Source organism: Pongo abelii, chromosome 21, assembly GCF_028885655.2.
Source record: "Pongo abelii isolate AG06213 chromosome 21, NHGRI_mPonAbe1-v2.0_pri, whole genome shotgun sequence".
Taxonomy (NCBI): domain Eukaryota; kingdom Metazoa; phylum Chordata; class Mammalia; order Primates; family Hominidae; genus Pongo; species Pongo abelii.
The window spans coordinates 15,173,366-15,197,526 of NC_072006.2; the positions used below are offsets into that span (position 1 = coordinate 15,173,366).

Below are 24,161 nucleotides of genomic sequence, written 5' to 3' on the forward strand. Positions count from 1 at the left end.
ACTGACCACATGCCTCTCCCAGAGCATAGGCCGAATCCTACCCTATGTCACAGTTATAATCTTTCCTGGCCGTGAAGCCCCCCGAGGCCACTGACCTCTGCCTGCCCTCTACAGTGCTTGCCACAGCTATACCGATGTTGGCTGCAGGAAGAACATGGAAGCATGGCCACCCTGATTTACCACGGCACATGTGGCAGGGTCTGGGCCCTGAGATGTTCTCCTAGTGGGGGCTGGGAGAACAAGCGAGGGGCCAGGCCCTCCTCTATACTGCTGCATGCAGCAGCTCATCTGTTCATTCATTCTTCAGTCTCATATTTATATATACTTCATTCCATACATCCTCACAATAATCTGTCCTGGAGGGATTATTTTCCTCATTTTAGAGTAAGGAAACTGACAGAGGTAAAGCATTCAAAGCCAAAAAACTAAGTTATTATTTAATTTAAACTAACATCAAAACCCAAGGTCTCTCTGAGGTCAGCTATGACATGTTATCTGCTAAGCTGGGCATAACAATAAACAAGACACACTTTAAAATTTATCTGGCTCTTGTAGTAAAATTGCTGCCATGAAGGAAAGAGAATATCTCCAAACTCTTCTGTGCGAGAACTCTTCTCACTGAGAACCAAGACTTGACCATAAGGGTCCAGTGTTATGATGTCAGTTACATGGCCCAACATGAGACGTAGAAAAAGGTTTTACATTGCTTTATGTTTCCCCTAAATTAAAAAACAAACAAAACATGTTTACTATCCTACTGAGTTATTGTCAGGGGCATTTTAGTTAAACAACTGGTCTACATAACAAATCCACTGAGGAAACTGTCAGTTCAGCTCGTGCACACATAAGGGCATACCAGCTCTGACAGCACACAGCAGCTCTGGAACTCCAAAGCATGGCTGACCTGCTACCTTATTGAATCTTGATGACCTAAAAAAGTGATCACTGGGCAAATTAATCCAGAGAGAATGAGTGTGGAATCAGAGTCTGGAAATTTATGTCAGAGAAAGCCAATATAAGTTAAAAGAAAAGCGCATCTCATCCCAATCTGAGCTGAAACCCACACTTAGGCTAAAATTCTACAAAAAATGGAGTGGTTTATGTGAAGTGCTTTCCTTAGTCAAACTTTCTGCAAAAATTATATGCATTTGACAAAATTATAGAGCATAAGTACAAAACCAATCTGTTTCTTTTTATTCAAATAATTTAGATGTCGTTTTCTGATGTAGTCTTCTGATGTGCATGTCATTATAAGCAAAGAATGTTTATCCTGTTAAAGAGGCATACATTCTATTTTTCTAAATCAATGAGTAAACGGTATTTCTGAGACATTCTAAAGAGGCTCTTCTTTTTATAGGGGAACAAGCCCTATAAAATTTTTCATATAATTTTTCATATAAAAATTATATGGAAATACTCCTTAAATTTAAAACTAACTTACATTTTTACTGATATTCTTATTAAAATTGGTTTCTTTGGAGTATAAATTCAATTTAACTGAGATCAATTCTTTTAATTTCAAAGGTGGGAAGAAAACACATATCACAGCTAAGCTGAACTCTCAGCAGGCAAATGTAATGTGATGACAGTTGCCATCTTCTGGGAGAAAGCTATGGCTCTTGGATGTTAAAGGCAGAGCATGATAGTAAGCAGCAGCAGCTCTCTCCATCAGCTCTACGCCTTCTTTAAATTCCACTGAGGATGGCAGTTTGGATGGAGACCCCAAAATCTATTCTGTCCATCTGTTTTATTATTCTTAGAACAACTGTCAAAAGTTGCCCAGGGATCAAGTTGCAAACATACTAATTTGCCTTTGAAAAGTAGGCCCTGGGGGAATTCTGGAACTCTGCTTATAAATTCAGAATCCCATCAGCCAGCAAGCCTGCCCTACCCTTTGTGGAGGTATGAGACTTTGCACTTCCAGGCATACATCTGCCTCAAAGCCGGGATGCACTGATATACTCACATCCCACTTCATAGGCAAATGAAGGGAGAACCAAAGGGACTTGGCATCTTAAGGGCTGGCTTGTTCCATGACAAGCAGACCCTGAGTTTTCAGGAGGCAGCCCCTTCATTGATGTTGGTGGATTAAGGACCAAAGCTTTGTGCTGGAGAGTTTAAACAAGTGGACGAGGCAGAGGGACAACATATTCTGTGCTCTTTTATATCCTAGGACCAAAGAGGAAGATTGAAGACTGAAATAAAGCATTAGAAAAAATAAGCTAAGGAAAGATAAAAATCACAAGCCACTAAACATTGCAGCATTTCATTTTTGTGATTCTGATGAAAAGAGTTACAAAAAGACCATTTGAACATACAGGATATCAGATGTAGGTTTTCTAAGGAATAATGAGAAATCACCCAAGAGTTGGCTATTTAAAATATTGTGGCATTTTGGGGACATGCTATCCTACTAGAAACGAAAGCAGCTGTGCACTTCTCATGTTGAATGTGTTAAAGCCATGTGCAAAACACAATGTAAACATTAAAGTGCATCTGGACTCCCTAGGGCTGGCACACGGGACACCTGATCATCACGGAGGAGAAAAGGGAGTGGGCACCAGCACGGAACCCTGCAGCATCCTTCCTTCCCCCACCCTGGCCCCAGTGGTCTCTATCTAAGGCTTTCAAAAAAGCACAGGGCCTCAGAAATGTATCTGATGCACAAAATTCAAAGTACTCCTTTTAGAGTTTGGTAAAATTCCTCAGTAGTAAAACAGAAAGGACACCCTTTCAAGGCTAACATAATGGCATTTGGGTCGTACTCACCCCCCAGATTACCAAAAAAGTATTCTGCTTTGATTAAAAAATTTACTTGAGTGTGTTGCAAATTACTCCAGCACGGAAACCTGCTGGGAGCTCACTGCATACACCAGGGCAGACTCTGCACAGAAGGGACCACCATTTGGACTTGCCTGCTTTGTCCTTCTTTGGCTTTGCAGCGTCTCTTATTCTAATAAGGCATGTATTATCCTTTTTAGAGATCTGAATAACAGAAAGTCTCACTTTCAAAATATTGCTTATAATCCCACAGTCCACTAAATGTTCTGTGGATGCTGTTTACGGCATTCAGTTCCTTTCAAAATGGGACTGATAATTAGTAAACTGAAATTTGATTAATGTTGGATTAAGAGGTTCTGATGTCTCACTGCAATGTGGTATTTCAGTTTGTGGGCACCAGAGGAGATTGTCTTTAGGAAACTTGTTCCCTTCCCTTTCCAGAATAGGAGGATGGGCTTAAAACCCTGATTTTTTTTTTTTTTTTTTAAAGAATTCAGTTTGTAGTCAACAGTTTATAATGTAGGATTCAGGTTTTTTTTTTTTTTTTTTTTTCTGTCTCACTGTTTTTTGTTTGTTTTCTCACTTTGAAGCTGGGGCCAATGAATTAACTATTTAAGAGAGAACAAAATAAACCTGAAATAAAAGTCTTCTTCCAAAAATGCCAAGGGTGGGCCTTCCTGGTTGAGTTACTGATTTGGCATGGATAAACGGTTCAGACAGCTTTAGATCTCACCAGGCTTTGTACCCGCTTTTGATAATATTAAGAACTCCTCCGAAAACAAAGGACCTATCTGATATAAGTATTAAAGCCTATGAAAATGACTAGATAATATTTAAAGGGAAAATTAATAAATTTAGACTACTTTGTGCTTTTTTAAATTATGATTTTATTAGGATTCATTAGGATTATAAAAAGTCCTGTAATGGCCAGACTTTTTTCTATGCTTCATGGCCAGAAGATTCCATGTCTCTTCCTTGCCTGTGTTTTAAAATTTATAATCTTGTTTGCCTACTGCTGAAAAGTGTGGAAGAATCAGGAATAATGGCTCCCTTTGAAGCTCTGTCATTCCCAAAGTAACCATCTGAACGCTAAAGAAATATTGTCATTTATGGAATGACCTTTTGCTCTTTGAATACTCAGACATTAATAAATGTTAAATGCTTAGCAATCCTAGCAGCACTATGAAAAAGGTAAGTCGGGTCAGCAAATACCCTCTTGCACGCTTTTGATATGATGACCATTTCCACTTTTCTAACAGCTTTCTAATAGCAAAAATGTATTTGGGAACAACAGTGGAATTTGTGTCATCATTACCAAATGATTACGGTGCAAACCCGAGATTCTTCTGGGGCCCAGCAAGCTTCTGGTCCCTATGGAAACGAAACCTCAGATATTGTCCTCCACTCAGCTGGAGGACGAAGCGCCAGGAGGCTTTTGTGCTTGGTGAGATTTCTTCCACAACCTTCCTGCAACAGACCCTAGTGCTTCCTCCAGACTCTTTTCTAATTGAGATGCAAATTAATCTCTCTGGCTGATTACACTTCCCTTAAAGCTACTGACAAATGCAGCTGTAACCAGAGTTTGCGGACTTTCCAACAAGTGACTTCAGCTGTCAGTATTTGCATGCTCAGCCAAGGCCCACCCGCTCCAAGTCTCAGAGCCATGGAGAGCTTCCTTTAGGCATTACAAGCCCGTTTTATTTATGTGTATACAATTTACATACAATTAAGAGTTAAAAAAAAAAACCCCACAACTAGGTCCCTAGGATTTATAAATGGACTCTGACAATGAAATTAGGCCTTTTCAGACACTTCTTTCTGACCCAGGTCTAGAGAGTCACTCCTTTCTCAGGAGGCCAAGGCTTTGATGGTACATTACATTTCCCTCCCACTTCCTTCTCGTCTGCAAGGTTTCTGACTTTAACAATGTTTGAATTCAATCTCTCTTTCAAAAACCAACTAAATAAACTAATGGCTCTAAGAAAATGGGATCACTTCCTTTATAGCGATCTCAATAAGATTCTGTTAATTTCAAATCAAATATGAAGTTACCATTCTAATTGCCAAGATTCCCATATAAATGTCCTTCAATAACTTAGGGGTGATAATGTTAGAATGATTATTTAGAGCACAATAAAAATATGCACAGAACAGCCACTAAGAAGAAAAAAACACAAAACCCAATTTTTCGGTAAAAATTATTTGCTTCCTCTTGAATCCTATTTTTGAGTTCCTACTATGTGTCAGGTGCTATTTTAAGTGTTCAGGATCCAGCTGTAAACTAAACATTCAAAAATGGAAAAGAGGGAGTTAATGTATATTTATATACATATATATGCATACATATTCTATTCCTAAGGCTATATTTCACCTTGGGCAATTAAGGCTTTCAATTTTGAAAAAGTATCATTTTATAAAATATGATTTACTTTTGGCTTCTGTTTTCCAAAATGTTTCTTACCAAATTACTCTCCAGCTTCTTCCCTCACCCCGCAGGCCTACACACACACACACACACACACACACACACACACACACACACACACACACACACACACACACACACACACACACACACACACACACACACACACCCCGCAGGCCTACACACACACACACACACACACACACACACACACACACACACACACACACACACACACACACACTCTCTCTCTCTCTCTCTCTCTTTCTCTCTCTCTCTCTCTCTCTCTCATAATATACTAGGGGACAGCAGCAGAATGGAAACAAGGCCCCCACTGGGAAAGCCAACACTGTGGCAGGAGTGCCACATCTGAGACAGAGGACAGAGGAGGTTCAGGCTGGCAAGGAGTGAGTCAGAGCAGAGACGACTATGGGAGGGTGAGGGATCCTTGGCACAGGAGGGCCTCAAGGGCAGTGTGAAGGGTGGGGTATAACAGAGTGGCTGAGAGGGGACTCTCAGGTTAGGGGTAATCCCAATGGGAAGCAGCATGCTCCCTGTGATGGCTGGCAGTGAGACGCAGTGACCCAATGAGGACGGACCTGAGAGAGGGAGGCAAGAGAGGAAGAACGAAGAATGAGGCAGTCCTTGATATTCCACTAGGTGGAGAATCAGCCTGGTTTCTCCGCAGGCTGTGAGGTTGAGAATAACTTCTGAAAGGATGGTCTTTTTTCTAACAGTGAGATGTCACTCTATACCAAAAATAGCAGAGTGTACCACCTTCTCTCAAGATTTCTCCTGCACCTTCACACTTCTCACGGGCCTCATTTCCATGCACCAAGAGTGGAGGGCAGCTCCTACCCCAGGGAACCAGCCTTTCACACAGAAGAGGACCTTCTGCAAGGCACTGAATGAACAGCATTCTACCAGCCTTTATTTTAATATCCACAATGGTAAAAAAGGAAATATTTCTGAGGCCTAACTCCACAGTTAGGTGGTTCCAGTTTTTACAACAGAGGTTTGAAACTCCAGTATTTGCAAGGGCCAGGCTGATAATATAGAACAATTGCAGGTAACGCTTGCTGGGCTTTCACCAAGGAATAGGCACTGTTTTACCTGCTTGGCCCATTAGCCCTCTCACCAACTCAGAGAGACCAAATGGTGGGTGCCATGGTGGTGGTGCCTGGCACCAGGCCTCAGCACTGGGGAGACACCAGGAGGGACTGTGGTGACCAGGACAGCACATATTCTGTGGAGAGACTGATTGCTGTCAGTAGAAGGAAGGCCCCGTAGGGTCAGATACTCTGATTCTTCAGGAGAAGTCAAAAGTCTAGATTTTTTTAAAATGCAAACTCTCCCAATTTTTCAGCATGGCTGACAAACTCAATTTTTAGTTTAGTTTTTTGGTAATGTGAGGAGGACAACTGCAGTTAAAACAAAGCCCATCTGTGGGCTGGATTTGGTGTGCTGGCAGCTGGTCTGCCCACTCTGGTTTTTGAATGTTTGACTTGACACTGAGATAAAGCTGCTTCCTGGTTGCCTCTATTCACTGGTCACAGTTCTGCAGACTGACATCCTCTTTTAATACCTCTCAGACTCCTGAAACAATTACTTCTTGGTTTTAATGGCTCCCCATTTGGTTACAATTTCTCTGGATAGGCTCTGGGTTGGTCGAGGTCCCTTTTAAAATGTGGCCCCAGGGCTGCACACCACCTTTGGATGCTCCCTGAGGCTGCAGGAGCACAGGCTGTAGTTCCTGTGACTGGACCACATGTTTCCTATGCAGAGGTCTCAAGAGAATGCTGGTGTGGCTGGCTGTTGCATCACTCTCATCTCTCATCTCCAATCTGTGGCCAATCGAAATCCTCAGACATTGTTCACAATGACTGCTATGAAACCACATCACACTCACCCTGTACTCAGGCAGCTGATTATCCAAAGCCCAGTACATAACGTTACATTTTGCCCTCTTAAACCTCATCTTGCCGGCTTGGGCCTGGAAGTCTCTCATCTGTTGAGATAATCCTAATGTGTGACTTTGCATCGTGTCAAATTAGTTAACCCTCTCAGCTTTCTGACAAATGGTGGCTTGATAAACATGTTTTAGACCTTTGTGAAAGTTACTGAAAAAACTGTTGACTGGAAGAGGGGTTAACAGCAAAGCTGTGGCATCGAAACCACACAAGACACAGAAAGCTTCTCACTGACTGGTGCCCATGAATTAATGCATTTTAGATTTGGCCACAGTGAAATCACCCAACTCTCAGGGGCCCATATTTCTCTCTTATACCTGCCAGATGATAATATTTTATTTTATATATTACCAAAATCAAGATGTATATGCTTCCTCTAATCTCTGAAAATAGTAATCTTATAAAACACACAGTAAGTGTGTTCGGGATACTTTATTCTTTGTCAACATATTCATTTCTGAAGGCTCACAAGCTATTTAGTAACCTAGTCTAATAATTTTACAAAGGATCCATGCAACATTCCAAAATTCATCCTTTAATCCTTTTTGAAAACAAACAAAATACTTTCCTGTTTCCAATTTTGGGTACATCCTTTATTTTACATGATTTCTAAAAAAAAAATTCTTGTGGTTCTGAGATTATTTGTTCTACAGCCAGATACAGGTGGCCCTGAAGTCTGGAGCTTACCTGCAAGAGCCATTGATTGATTGATTGATCGATTGATTGATTGTATTCTTAGTGACTTGAGTTTTAATTCATCCACTCAGGCACTTCTCTGTCCCTTCCCATTTGAAGGAGATGTGATAGAGAAGACGGAAGTCATTCAGATACTGGCTAACAGTGCCCAACTGCTAATTTACAGAGTCAGGAGCTCCTCTTTGAATCCTGATATGAGTATTTTAACTATGAACGCATCAGAGAATGCAACCTTGTGCAGCTATATTGGTTGCTCCTCCATGCCTCCCCTTTTTCTTTCTCAGAGGAATAATTTTAAGTTTTTAATAAAAATCCCCTTATTAAAAATCTCTAATTCCTCATTCCCTTTTACAGTCTCAACCCACCCAGGGGAATATGCTATTTCTTCCTCTGAACTCTTCTTTTTGTAAGGTGGTTCCCAAGTGTCTAGGGTACAGGTCTACCAGCATTTTTTTCCCATTCTTCTTCTTCTTTTTTCCCTCCCATTCTTATACAAACTCTAGTGAAAGCTCATTGCTTTTTGCAATATCCAACATCAAAAATCCATTCCTTCAAATTCCTAAGAAATGGATCCAAAACAAAAATAGTAGTGCCTCTCGTTTGCATCATCTCTTCTGAGAGATGAGATTGTCTGCCAGCCAGGAATTTATCAAACACATGTCACCTTTGGTTGAATGTATGTCAGAGCTGATATCAAGTAGTAGAAATCCCCACTACAGCTATATTTTGCTTTGGGCCTGTTTAGAAATTTGGATTAGAAAAGCATGGCCATCCCTCCCATCTGGGGGTATAACTCCATTCTGGCTGCTGCTCTTAAATGCAGCCCCTCTCCCCATGCATTTTTCATTCACAGGCACATGCTGATCTCACTCAGGAGTGTTTTCTTTGTGGTGCTGCTATTATCTGATATGTTTTAACATCTTACGTTGCAGTAATTCAGTTCTAGGTCCTCTTATACCCAATCCTCCAGGTGAAGACTTGAGTCTGCTAGAACCAGTCATGAATAAAACCACCCAGTAGGATATCTCTTTCTTGGCCAGTCTGCTGAAACTAACCCTTCATTTCTCTATTTCTTGCTTTTCTGTGAAACCATTCTTTCCTATTCCCCTGTCTTTCTTTATCTCTACCCCCTCCTTTCAAGCCATTTCTTCAAATGGCCCAGAGAGTTCTGTCTGTGATTCTGTTCTCATACCACCAAGAGACTACTGTTCTGTTCTTCTCATTCTCTCCACACCCCCGCAAATCTAGCAGGTCCCACACTGACTTAGTCCACCTCCTTTACCTAGATATCCAGTCTATCATCCATCCCCTGCCACTGCCTTCGATGAGACCACTGCTCTCTCTCAGAACCCCTTCCATGGCCCCTTAAATGCTTTCATCACCTCCATCCTGTGTGTGTGTGTGTGTGTGTGTGTGTGTGTGTGTGTGTATTCTACACTCTGCCATATGGAAGCATCTGTCATTCTCAAATGTGATGATATGATGTGCTCTTTCAAAGCCTGGTCCATGAACAAACATTGGCCTCTCATTTGGAGTATCTTCACATTTCTATTTCTAGTGGCAACGACCGTGCCTGGCACATGGCAGGGGCACTGTAAATGTTGACAAATGCTAACTGGTGCTGCCTGGCAAAATAGAACACATGGTACCATTTGACTTCTTTTCTGAAATGTATGGAGATGAATGGAAGAAATTAAAGATCTGTCCAGGAAAAAGAACCAAAGATCCCACTGAACAAGAAAGAAACAAGGTTGTTACAGCTTTAGGGAGAGGAGTCATTTTTGAAGATGTGAAAATTTGTAGCAGAATTCAGCAATGAGATTCCAAAGTCATGGGTCTAAGAGAGAGATACTCTGGTACTATCAAACACATATGTTAACTGAAAATGAAAGTACATCTCACTTGTGAAAGAATGAGACACAAAATTATTTTTTCTTAGGCAGCCCAGTTCTCTCCATCAAATGCTGATAGTTACAGCGAGTAGAGATGGTGAATGCCATTGAGACTATTGTTCTATTGAAGTGGATGTTTATTTTAAAAAGCCACCATCTGTTTGATTCAGGGTGAACTCCTCCTAACGGGCACACTGCATATTGTGTGGCAACCTTTTCCCTGAAACAAGTTATTTGATGAGGAGAATGAAAACCTTGGCTCAAATGGTTGTGGAAACGTCTATCAGTTGACCATGGTTCGATTTTGGAATCTTTAGTTGGCTTGGGAATGGTAAACATAACATGTGGCAAGCTTCCCATTTACAACCCTCTAGGCACAGGAATAGGCTCTTTGATTGCCCATGAGGGACAGAAAAAGCAGATGGCAGGTGAGTTGGCCCTCATCACTCAGAAAAGCAGTGGCCACAAGATGAAGGCTCCACTTGACAAATTTGATTTAGCCTGCAGAGGACATCACAGGAGAACCCAGGAGGGACAAAGGGGCTGGGATGAACCGTTCCTGAGGGTACTTTCCAAAGATACCCCTACTGTGCTTACATTTTTTTTAATCATATAAGACAATGGTATTTTTCAGTTTTCTATGTGCCTTTGCTGCAGAGTTCCAACTGTTAACTCAGCCAAGGGCCCCCAAATAAGAACTCCTTTGATATTGATTCTAACTGCATTTACTTCTCAAAAAGACCCCCAAAGGGAAAATTTGCTCCAGCAATGCCCCCATCCTCAGCTTAATTAGAAATGTTTCATTTTCTTAAACATAGTGAACAAAATTAATATGTAACTGCCCACATTTCCACTTCTAGTTAAATATTATAAAAACTGAAGCCCAACTGACACGATTTTAAGGCAGTTAAGTATCAGTCATTAGCTGGGGAGAGGACAGAGAGATAAGAATAACTACTCCAAAGTAATTCCATTGGCTCGTTTCTTTAGTTGTCATCAGGTTCAATGTTTGGCTATGCATGTCCCCTCTCTAAAAGATTTATACAAGGTCTCAACTAAACATGTCCTTTGTTAAAAAACAGTCATTCTGATCCCTAGAAAGTGAATGACATTTGGATGAAATGAGCAGTTTGGCAATGTTTTCTACTTAACAAGTGTAATCTAAATATCAGAAACAAAATGGGGATACAGGGTTGCCTATATAAAACAGTCTGAGTTGACAAAGAAATGTCCCTTTCTTTGTCGGCATTCACCACTGTACCTACGATCCCAGGGAAACAGGTAATAGTAATTCCTTTTCAGAATTTTTTTTGTCTTGTAAATGAACTTTTCTTGTAGGGCTGTTCATACAAGCTGCTTTATTTAGTAACAGATCCTGGCTCATATGCTAATACAATTTTGCCAACGGATATGCTGCCAGGCTTTAAGAAGGGAATCAATGCTAATAAACACCCAGGAATAGAGATCCCCACCTTTTACTGGGGTATTTTGGGACAGGCTGCAGGCAGGGCTTCATGGGCGTGTAACCTGAACACCTGCATATGGGAAGTGTGTTCCGTTTATGTTGAGTGTTCATGGGGGCTGACTCCCCTGAGGAGTCACAGTCTCCTGATTCAGAACTTGCTTAAAATGCAGAAAGAAAGCAGTAGTGTTCCAAGAAACATGAACACGAAGGAACCCTATAATATCTTTTCATAGTTGTGTTACTTCCCTGTATTAGCTGACCATTTATGGTGACAATAAAGGAAAGGAAAAAGCATAGCCTCTTTTCCTGTCAATCCTCTCTTGCTAATCAATAAACTGATAGTACAGAGTATTGGTAGAATATGTGCACATAGTGAAATACTCAGTCGGTTTTGTGTGGTGTTCCCACTCTTCTGGTAAGAACAAAATATATACGCGTGCATAAGCTATAAAATATGAATTGCATAATTTCGGTGATGCCATATATAAGCTAAATACTCATATTTGCATATTAAACTGGCATTGCACAATATAAAGAAAAACGGGATGTCTGCAAACATACCACTCCAAACGCACTTGATCTTGTCTGACCTCAGAAGCTAAGCAGGGTCAGGCCTGGCTAGTATTGGATGGGAGACGAGTGATAAGATAGTGCTAACAATTTAGGGGCTGGGCGCAGTGGCTCACACCTGTAATCCCAGCATTTTGGGAGGCTGAGGTGGGTGGATCACTTGAGGCCAGGAGTTTGAGACCAGCCTGGCCAACATGGCAAAACCCCATGTCTACCAAAAATACAAAAAATTAGCTGGGTGTGGTGGCATGCACCTGCAATCCCAGCTACTCGGGAGGCTGAGGCAGGAGAATCACTTGAAGCCAGGAGGTGGAGGTTGCAGTGAGCCGAGATCATGCCACTGCACTCCAGCCTGGGCAACAGAGCAAGACTCCATCTCAAAAATAAATAAATTAAAAAAAGATAATGCTAACAATTTAAATTTTTAACATTTCTTTACTTAGAATAACATTAAATAGCAAATAAAAAATACCATGACAAGTTGAGAGATTGCAGACAAATGGGAAAACCTTTATATTTTAGGACCTTTAAAGGCATTTTTTCCTATTTTTTGAAAAAGGAGCCCTATATTTTCATTTTGCACTGGGACCCTCAGGTTATATAGCCAGCCCTGGTTCTAGGTGTGCCCAAGGTACTGCTGATCTCCTCAGCCCTTGGGGAGATTACACATGCTGGGGGTGGTGGGCCCTACACTCCCTCCACACTTATTGCACCTGACATCAGGCAGCTGTGGGAGTTTACTCTGGATGCTGTGCTAAGATGAGAACTTACAAGGTGGGCATGAGCAGAAAGAGTTAGGGAAGCTTCACTTCCTCGGGCATCAACCAGAACACCATCTCTGCTGGAATCTAGCTCTTGGGTCCATCACAAGCACCTGATAGACTTGAAAATGCATACAATTCTGGAAAAACGCAAGTTTATCACTCATGAACAATCTGAGTCCTTGTACCCTCTGCCTGGAATGCCATCCCTGCTCTCTGAGGACCGCTTCTCTGTCATCCCTCCAATTTCAGCCCAAATGCTTTCTCCTCGGAGAGGCCTTTCTGTGTCCTGACCCTTCTTTACTCAAACTCTCTATTTATTAAAAGTTTCTTTACAGAACTTCTCTCAATTCATGTATGTTTTTATCAATGTGCAGGTTTTCTCTGTGAAGCATGTAGGCACAAACCTGGTCTACCTTTCTCTCTGCTGTAGCCTCAGCTCTTAGCACTGGACTTGGCAATAGTGAGTCCATAGTAGTTGTGTGCAAAATGAATAAATGTAACAAGACACCTATAATTAGAATTTGTTAAGTTATTCAGTGGTTTTCAAAATTCAAATCTAAGACTTATCTCAATGAAGCAGCAAATTTCAGACATAAGGTATGACATAATCAATGGAGTTTAGACTTTTGCCAAACCATATGCGGACTTGGATTTAACAAAACATAAAGGAAATAATTATTAATAGCTTAGGTAGATTTTTTTTTTTTTTTTGAGACAGAGTCTCTCTCTGTCACCCCCCCAAGCTGGAGTGCAGTGGTGCAATTTTGGCTCACTGCAGCCTCCACCTCCTGAGTTCAAATGATTCTCCCACTTCAACCTCCCGAGTAGCTGGGACTACAGGCGTGTGCCACCACGCCTGGCTAATGTTTTTGTATTTTTACTTGAGACAGGATTTTGCTGTGTTAGCTAGGCTGGTCTTGAACTCCTGACCTCAAGTGATCTGCCCACCTTGGCCTGCCAAAGTGCTGAGATTACAGGCATGAGCCACCGCACTTGGCCTACAGTTCTTAAAATTAATAATTTTTAAAGAATAAAAATCCAAAAACCCCTCCCCCTTTTCTTATTGTTTTCCATTTTATTTGTTTTCTCTTATTATATTCCTTATTTCTGTCCTGAATATTAGCCCTTCTGCAGACAGAAATTAAAAGAATAGAGTAGTTAAATGATTGCAAAGTTTTCACCACTAACTCCATCTCTATAAAAAATTAGGTATACCAGTTGATTTCTTGTTTTAAACAATTTATTTGAATAACACCAATTAAATTTTCTCCAGGTACAAGACAAAAAAAAGTTAAAAATATTGATAATGATCAACATAATAGTTTTTTAAATATTTTTCCTAATTTCTGTACTATATTGTTGTTTGAGATGTCAAATTAGCTATTTTGTGAGTTAGAATACATTTACTAACACACAATAGCATCAGTAGCCCTAGCTGGTATCCACATTAGTCCTGATGTGTCACTGCTTGAAAAGTTTTCAAAGTGATGCTGAATAGTATCCTTTAAACTTTTAAAAATACCATTTTCCCTAAACCTGATTATTCCAATTGTATCACACTAATTCTTATTTGAGAAAGCAGTATTAAACAAAATAACAAAGCAAGTATTTTATAATGAGAAGTTCAGTAAGTAGAGAAGGTGACATGACAAAAGTCACAATGGAATTAATATAAAATGGAATTTTCTCATTTGTAAAATAATATACATATATTTTTTTTGCTGCCTTGGTCCAACATACTTGACTGATGAGTGCCCAGCTCGTCCTAGTTGACATGCAAACTGACAAACTAATTGCTGAATAGTTCTTCCTCATTTCTGCCAAGAAGCTCTTTTTAACGGTATGTGAAATAAAAACTCCATGCTGAAGGCCAAATTGACACCAGCCATAAGATTACATCTACAGTGTTGTGGAAATCACTGCAAAGAATGCCATCTCCAAACTCACCACCAGCCTGGACAAAGCACAAGAGAGTACACTGAAGGGAATAATCCTGCCCTGGCCCCCGGGGGAGGGACCAGATGGGACCTAATAGCTCTTTTCTGCTACTCATTTCTATGATAATTTTAAGTTGCCACATGGCATATGTATTTTTTTTTAATCTAAAGGCAGAATAGCAGTCAATGAAGTGACCAGGATTTTAATGAAAGGTATTTTTTCATGAACCATATCTATTCACATGGGATAGTTTTCATCTACCCCAACTCTCACTTGCTATAGCAACACATCACTTACGATCAGGTTGGGAGAAGTATATATAGAGGTCAAACACAATATGTTTCAAATTATTACCAATACCAATTAGAAACAAAGAGATTCTAAGTTTTATTAGGAGGTCAATTTTTTTTCGCATCAATTTTATGAGGTCACCCATCTTAATCTCTTTTTCTTATAACTTGAGATCATGCTTGAATTTAAGGATAACAGCAGGCCAATTAATGTTTGAGGAAAAAATTTTAGGAGTGAAATTTCTTCTGTTTTTGGAAACAAAATTAGAAACTAGAGAAGAAAATGTCAATGATTTGGGAAAATTACAAAAGAATTTCTAGCTATTCCTATTGATAAGTCCAAATGCAACTTAATTCAGGACATCTTTCCCTCTCCTCTCAACCAGATGCAATTTCTATCTCCTCTGATCTTCCAGAAACCTACTTGCACTTCTCAGGCAGTACCTGCCACATTCTTTGATTTATTAGGGCCATTTCATTTGCTTTGGTTTCTGGTAGGCACTCTGAATGAGCAATACGTTTTGCTCAGCATCTCAACTTATACATAATTGGCTGCCACAAATAAGAGGGATACAGGATGAGACTGAAAGTGGGGCAAAATACATAAGGAGATATGAGCATCTCATAATGGTCACAGCTTCTCAGACACAAACGAATGTGAGTAAATTATGAAAGTAAACTCTAAGTTTAATGCAGCATAAAATTATTATATTTAATATAAATTAACAAGTGCTATGAAAAACCACTATGTTAGTTTTAACAGAGGTTGAAAAAAATTCTCTTCCCTCTTCAATTCAGTTTTGAATACTTACCTCTTATGAAAAACTGCCAGGAATCTTGATTCTGGGATGGTTAGTAAGTTACATATTTAAAGCAAAAAGATACAAGCTCTGGTAGAGTGGGATGAGGCACTTCACAGCCCTGCTGGCGTTGATGCACGTGGCACATACAAGGCTTGGCAGCAGCTTCCCACTCACTATGGCTCCATCAAACAGAGGCCCAAAAAATGGAACCTGTTGATTTGAAATGGAAAAACAAATTTTAAAAACTGATAAAAGTCAAATCAAAGATATGAGAGTAGCTGACTGATGTCAGATCTGCAATGAGCATGTAAGCTGTCACCCACAGAGCAGACGCTGACCTTAACAGGACACAGGTCCAGGGCTTTCAAACTGAGTGAAGCAGGACTGCTCCACAATGCTCCTCTATTAGGGTTCTCCAGCAAAACTTTCAATGACAAAATTTTACCAGGTTCTTCGTTTTTTCTCTTCTGTTGTCATTTACTGAAATGGTGTTGCTCTTACGTGCCTACATCATGTGAATTATGCATGATACACAGACGTGCTTCACTGCACAGTATCCTTGCATCTCTCTGAAACCAGTTGTGGAACTGGTAATGTTCCTGCCATGGGTCCTGATGTATATTTACTCTTAAAGGAGATGATGATGATCCCTGTCAACAACTACAAAGTCCTACACAGTCCTCATTCTTCGTGACCTTTTCCCCCTCTGCTTCCAAGATACTGCATTACCTTCATTTCCTTCTACTTTTTTTTGAGACAGGGTGTCCTTCTCTCACCCAAACTGGAGTGCAGTGGCACAATCATAGCTCATTGCAGCCTGAAACTCCTGGGCTCAAGCATCCTCCCACCTCAGTCTCCTGAGTAGCTGGGATTACAGTTGCACCACGACACCCAGCTTCTGTTTTTAATAGAGACGGGCTTTTCTTAGCTGAACCCATTTCTGTTATGTGGAAAACTCACAAGTTTCTGTACTTGCCTTTTTTTGGATTTATTTCTTCTCTCTCCTTTTTCCCCCTTTAGAATTTCTTTAATTTTATTCAGTAACATGCAGATTGTAAGCTCCATGAGATCACAATTCTTACATGAGCTCCATGAGATCATGTAACTCTTATATTCATTCACTTATTACTCACCTATTCATGTATTCAGAAAATATTTATTATGTGTTGGACACTGTTCTACTCACTGCAGAAACAACAGTGAATAGTACAAAAATCCCTGAATTTATTGAGCTTGGAATTTATTGGAGATTTCAGAGAATAAACAGCACAAACCACAAGCTATGAGAACATCTAATGGAAGAACATTCCAGGCAGAGTAACAGCTCAGGCCTTGTGGTGGGAGTAAAATTAGCATGTTTAAGCAACAGCAAGGAAGTCACCATGGCTGGGGCCAAGCGAGTAAAAGGAAGAATTAAGAGCTAAAGTCAAGCAGGTCACAAGGGGGCTTTATAGGAAGTTTTAAGCATTCTGGATTTCTACTCTGAGTAAGATCAAATCCTCCTGAGGGTTTAGGGAAGCAGGGGATATGATCTAATCTACATTTTAAAGGTATTGTTTTGGCATCTGTGTTGAGAAAACTGCAAAGGGGAATTATGGAGACTAGCTAGTGACTACTGAATAACCTAGGCAAGAGATGGTAATGGTTTGGATCAGAATGGCAGCAGAAGTGGAGAAAGGTGACAGATATATTTTGAAGGTAGAGTTGTCAGGATTTGCTGAGGATGGTTAATGAGGTGGGAGAGACAGAGAGGTGTCAAGGACGATGCCACAGTTTCTGGCCTGGCCATTGGAAGGCTGGAGCTATGTTTTCCTGAAATGGAGAAGACTAAGAGGGAGGGTCAGTAGCTCAACTTCAGACATGCTAAGTTAGAGATGCCTATTGGGTATCCAGTGATGATGTATTGGGCAGAAGTAGCTATACCACGCTAGAGTCAGGGGAAAGGCCTAGGTTGGAGCTGTTCACTTAGAGATGATGTTTCTAGCCATGAGATCAGATAACATCAACAAAAGATCAAGAAAAGAGACTCAAGGACTATATCCTCTGGCCTTCCAATGTTTAGAGCTTAGAGACATGAGAAACAATTAGAAAAGAAGGAGTGGCTGGAGATGGACAAGGAAAACCCCTTCTGAGTAGCACTGTACCTGACACACAATTGGAAGGCAAATACCTGCTAAATGAGTTACATTCATTAATATTTTAAATAATTTAAATTAATGAAGGTGGGTCTCCATCCTAGGTCTTTAAACTTTTCTCAAAAACTATTTATTTGTAAAGCCCCTTTTCTGTGGTTGGCATTGGTGAAGGGGCTTGGGATACAATAATGAATAAGAGACTGTCTCTGCCCATAAAGAGCTGACATGGTAAGAAAACTATGGACTAATATCTCTCAGCAATGATGCAAAAATCCTTTATAAATTTTTTGTAAATTAAATCCAGCAAGATAAAAAAGGACAATATATCTTATCAAGCAGAATTTTCCATTGGAACTCAAGGTTCATTTAACATTCATAAATCCATCAGTGCAATTTATTTTTGCAATGTGCAAAAATCCACATTGACAAAATACAGAATAAAAACAACATGACTTTAACAGACACAGAACAAGCAATAAATAAAATTTAACTCTCACTCATAATTAGAAAAACAAAACAGAACAAAAACTCTCAGCAAACCATGAATAGAAGGGAAATGCCTCAATTTAATGAGAGCTTAAAGGGGGAAAAAGGTGTCATAATTAATGATGAACGATTAAGTGTTTTCTAAAAGGGATCTGAAAAGGCAATGATGTCTATGTTCACCTCTTCTAGTCAACATTTTTGAAGATCCTAGTCACTACAATAAAGAAAATTAAGAGAAAGAAAGAAGAAGGGTAGGGGAGAAGAGGGGAACATAAAGGTTAGAAAGAAGTAAAACTGTTTTTATTCACAGATAACATGATTATATATATGAAAAGTTCAAAGAAATTTAACTAGAATTAGTGAGTGAATTTTGATAAGTCTCAGAAAACAATATACTCCTCAAATCAGTTATATTTCTGAATGTTAACAACCAACAATTGGGAAAAGACATGTAAAAATGTTGTTTATAACTGCATCAAAACTGTGCAAGACATCTATATTGAAAACTACCAAACAGTGATGAGATAAATTAAAGACAAGCTAAATGAATGGAAAGATGTACAATGTTCATGGACTGGAAGTTTCAATATTGTTAAGATGTCAATTCTGCTAAAATTAAGCTACAGATTCAACAAAACCCAATCAAAATTCTGGCAAGCTTTTAAAAAATATACATGTACCAAATACTTCTAAGTTCATATGGAAATGAAAAGACATAAATTAGTCAAAGATGATAATAAAAAGAATTATATTACCTAATTTCATGGCATACTATAAAAATATAATAATTAAGAAATCATTATAGTGGTACCAGGATAAACAAATATTTCAATAAAACAAAATACAGAGTCCAAGAATAGAGCCATACCTACATGGTAATTGATTTGCAATAAAGGCAGCATATCAGTTTGGTGGAAGAAAAAAGTCTGTTTCAATAAAGACACTGGAACAACTGGAGAGCCATATGGAAAAGTGAACGTTGACCTTCATCTCATATCACGCACAAAAATTGAGAGGGTTATAGACTGAAATATTAAAGCTAAAACCATAAAGCCTCCAGAAAAAAATATGACAAAATCACCATGACCTTAGGATAGGCAAGGATTTTTTAGGGTACAAAAGGCATAAATCATTAAAGAAAGAAAATACATTGGACTATATAGAAATTTCTAAAACTGCCCGTCACAAAAATGAAAAGGCAAGTTATACATATTCACCAAACAGAACATAGCCACAAGGTCCATCCAGAGGAGAACAAATTAAAAGTTTGTGTTATATTCACCCAACAGAATATTCCACAGTAATGAAAATGAACAAACCACAACTACATGTAACATCATGAAAATAATCCAAATATAATGATGAGTGAAAGAAACAGACACTAAAAAGTTCATACTACATAATTTCATTCCTAGAAAGTTCAAAACCAAGTAAAACAAATCAATAGGCCCAAAAGTCAGAATAGTGGCCACTTCTTCATTGTATTAGTGATTGAGATGGGGTACGACCAAGAATTTTGGGGGCTGGCAATATCCTCTATTTTGATCTGGGGTGGTATTACACAAGTGTGTTCACTTTGAAAACATCCATCATGCTGTATACTTACAATTTGTGCCCTTTTCAATATTAAATATATTTCCAAGGAAACGTTTTCCAGAAAACAGCAAGAATACAGAGGATTTGAACAAGACAACTAACAAACTCATCATAATGGAAACATATAAAATACTCTACCCAACAACTGCAGAAAACACATTCATTTCAAGCATGTACAGAATACTTTTTAAAAAGTGACCATATCCTCAGCCAAGGATCCATGAATACAGCCTGCCGGGCCTAATTCCAACCTGGCACCTACTTGTGTATGGCCTGCAAGCTAAGAATGCTTTTTACTTTGTAAACAGTTGGAAAGAAATTAAAAGTATTTTGTGATGTGAAAATTATGAGATTTAAATTTCAGTTAATAAGTAAATTTTAATGGAACACAGCCACAGTTACCCACTTACACATTTTCTTTTTTTCTTTTTTTGGAGACAGAGTCTCACTCTGTTGCCTAGGCTAGAGTGCAGTGGCTCAATCTTGGCTCACAGCAACCTCCGCCTCCCAGGTTCAAGCAATTCTAGTGCCTCAGCCTCCCAAGTAGCTCAGACTATAGGCCTGTGCCACCAAGCCCAGCTAATTTTTTTGTACTTTTAGTAGAGACGGGGTTTCACCATGTTGGCCTGGCTGGTCTCGACTTCCTGGCCTCAAGTGATCCATGCACCTCAGCCTCCCAAAGTGCTGGGATAATAGGCATGAGCCACCATGCCCAGCCCACTTATACATTTTCTATGGCTACTTTTGCACAATAACGACAGAGTTATTTAGTTGTGACAGACCCAAGGCCTAAAATATTTACTATCTGGCCCTTTACAAAAAATGTTTGCTGGCCTCTGTTCTAGGTCATAAAGCAAATCTCAATAAATTTCAAGGGGTGGAAATTTTACAATCCATATTCTGTGCCCAAAAAGCTATTGACAACAAACAACAACAAAAAGATAATTGGCACAAACCTCTATGTTTAGAAATTAAGAAATATACTTCTAAATAACTCATGGGTCAACAAAATATTGAAATGGAAATTTAGCAATATGTTAAGCTAACTGATAAAGTAAGACTAATAGATATTATAACTTATACCTTATAGCAGTACTTACAGGGACCGTGTAGAATCAAATGCTCATATTAGAAAGAAATAAAGACTGCAACATAATGAGATAGGCATCCATCTCAAGAAGTACTGAAAAACCAAAAGAATCAAACAAATTCAGAGAAAGTAGAGGGAAAGAACTAATAAAGATAAAAGTCATCATTAAAAAATAGAAAACAAACATACAATAAAAGGAAAACCAAGATCGACAGTTAATTCTTTAAGAAACCATAAAGAAAAAAAAAAAAAAATCATGTCCTTTGCAGCAACATGGATGCAGCTGGAGGCCATTATCCTAAGCAAATTAACATAGGAACAGAAAACCAAATACCACATGTTCTCACTTATAAGTGGGAGCTAAACACTGAGTACTCATGGACATAAAGATAACAAAAATTGTATAAAAAGATGGCAACAACAGAAACTGGGAACTACTAGAAGGGGGAGGGAGGGGAGCAAGGGTCAAAAAATTAACTATTGGGTACTAAGCTCAGTACCTGGGTGACAGGACCATTCATACCCCAAACCTCAGCATCATGCAATATACCCAGGTAAGAAACCTGCACATGTACTCCTGGAATCTAAAATAAAAGTTGGAAAAAAAAAAAAAGTTGGTTCTTTGAAAAAAGTCTAATACAATTGACAGGTCTTTGGCAAGGTGAATCAAGAAAAAAAAAGCACAACTAAATAATACTAGAAATAAAAAGGAATCCAACCATAGACACTTAGAAAATATACGTAACTTTATGCCTATAAATTTGAAAGTTTAGATGAAATGGCCAAATGAGAAGAAAAATACAATTTAGAAAACACAGACACAAGATGATATATAAGAGCTATAATTCTATGAGCTTTAAAGTAGGTGAATCATAGTAGAAAAAAACATTTTAACAAGGAAAAGCCAGCTCAGAAGCCTTCACTGGCAAATTCTATAAAATCTTTGAATAACCATACTCAAAATAACAAAATTCGAATAAAATCTTCAAAAGAACAAATAACTATTATTTTGGAGAAACTTCCATAGTATAGGAAAAGAGAAAACAAACTCATTTTATTAGGCTAGTACAATCTTAATACCAAAATGAGGGGCCAATCTCACTCATGAACATGCATACAAAAACCCTAACAAAATATCAGCAAGCCAATTCCATAATGTGCAAAAATAACAATATCATGACCAAGTCGGGTATATCCCAAGAATACAAATTTCAGTAAAAATCAGTCTGTATACAACCACATTAATAGACTGAATGAGAAAAGTCAGGTAATCACCTCAAAAAACATTTAAACAAGTGTTTTATAAAATTCAAAATCCAGTTAAGGAAAAAAATTCTTAGCAATCCTGGAATAGAAGCGAACTTCCCTAATCTGTTCTAGAATATCTACAGAATTCCAGAGCAACCACTAAATGGTGAAACATTGAGAACTTGATGTGGGAGACTGTGAAGGAGAAAAGAAATGTTCCCCTACATCACATCTACCAACATTTGCACTGGAGATCCTTGCCAATACAGTAATGCAAGACACAAAAAGAGGATTATGAATTAGAAAGGAAGAAAAACTGTCATTTTTTTTAGATGGTATAACTGTACTCACAGAATCTCCAACATAATCTATGGCAAATGGTCAGAATTAGTAAGAGTGTTTATCAAAGTCAATGGATACAGAATATATTCACCAAAAATCCAAATGCATTTCTCTCCACCAGCAGCAAATGGTTAGAAAAGGAAATATTATTTACGACAGCATAAAAATATAAAATAGATCTAACAAGGAAAGTATAAAGAAAGTTACAAAACTTTATTCAGAGATGTTAGTCTAAATAAATGAAATGATAGATGTGTTCCTAGACTAGAAGACTCAATATTGTTGTGACTTTCCTTCCTAGATTGACCTATGGATTTAATGCGTGGCATGTATGTGTCTTGACAAGCTGATTCTAAGACATTTATAGAAATGAAACTGGCTAAAAAAAGCCAAAGAAGAACTGGGTAGGGACTTGCCTTACCTCACAGCAAGATATATCCCAACCTGTGGTAAGAAATACAGTATGAGTAAGGCACATGGGACCAGTGGAGTTACAGGAGGGCCTACCCACACAGCCTCCTGCCTGTTTGATGACTGCTGAAAATCATTCACCAAGCTAACTGGGATATATCACCCCATGAGTTGGGGATACTGACCCATAAGGTATGGTATGTCCTTTTTTCCTATCTCTATGATGATAGTCTCTGACTTTAGTTTTTAGTACTTCAGGAGTACTTTAGTACTTAAGTACTTCCTAGAAGAAGACACAGTGTTCTCAGTGGGAAGTGGAAACTGATGGTCAGTTATTTTAGGCTCCACAGACCACTGGACACTGAGGCAGTAAAGGAGGCTCCAGGATAGACAGGGTGAGTGGTCCTGCCAGGGAAAACAGTGCTGCTGCTGTGCAAAGCGGATGGGGAAGGGTTCTCATGGAACACTCACTCCTGATCCCATGCTCAATGGTAAATTTAATGGAAGACAACATGAAGTATTAGTCCTAATCAGAACCTTATCTCAGTATTTCATCCTGCTGAGCATGTATATGTCACAACCACCTGAAGTTTCTGAGTGACTCATAAGTGCCCTCTCCTAGCATGATGACCAAAGCTGGGGATTAATAAGATTTTCCATGACTGCTGACCAACTGGATTTCCTTACCACCTGCAGATGAGGAGTTGCTTGTGGAGCCCCTATCATGTGTTCCTTGACTAAAGAAGTACAGTGCTCAGGGGAGGCACACACCTAGAAGGTGTAGCCCATATTAAGTTCTCTTTCTCAGGTTTGGGTCCAGATGAAGACACTTCATATGCAGGGACTCTTCTTGGCAAGATATTGTGAAAGCAAAGAAAGCCTTTTGCAGCAAAGTGATGACACTGAAGTCCACGTGGCAACACTAGCCAGCATGCCAGCATAAGGATGTGCCCAGTTGTTGGAGCAAGGACAAAAAAGAATCCTTAGGACACAGAAAATGATCTGAAATACCCATTTGATTTGTGGAGATTAATCTTTCAAGGATGCAATGCAGACATCTTGATGGTCCAAAGCAGGGCAATGAACAACTGAACTCTGTTCCAATTCCTCACAGATAACCTCCAGCTTCCAGGATTGGAATATTGCCATGGATGGGTCTACCGAGAGGCGGGCCACGTTGAAAATGACAAATGAAGAATGTGTGTAGCTTAACTTACCCAGTTTGGTCAGTTATTCATTCTGCTAAAAAACTGCAAGTA

General features: G+C 39.2%; 1 protein-coding gene across 5 annotated transcripts in view; it reads right to left on the bottom strand.

The window, feature by feature from the left end:
* Positions 1 to 24,161, bottom strand: part of RALGAPA2 (Ral GTPase activating protein catalytic subunit alpha 2) — a 326,207-nt gene that overhangs the window by 68,557 nt on the left and 233,489 nt on the right. For 4 of the 5 annotated variants that reach the window (XR_010138774.1, XM_054541632.2, XM_054541631.2 and 1 more), the window contains one exon: positions 15,677 to 15,804. Coding sequence is in view for 4 of the 5 variants with exons in the window: in XM_054541632.2 (XP_054397607.2) it covers positions 15,677 to 15,804 (128 nt within the window). In the remaining variant the exon portion in view is untranslated. Of the gene's footprint in view, positions 1 to 15,603; positions 15,805 to 24,161 lie in introns of all 5 variants that reach the window. The other variant, XM_063720678.1, reaches the window with a different exon arrangement.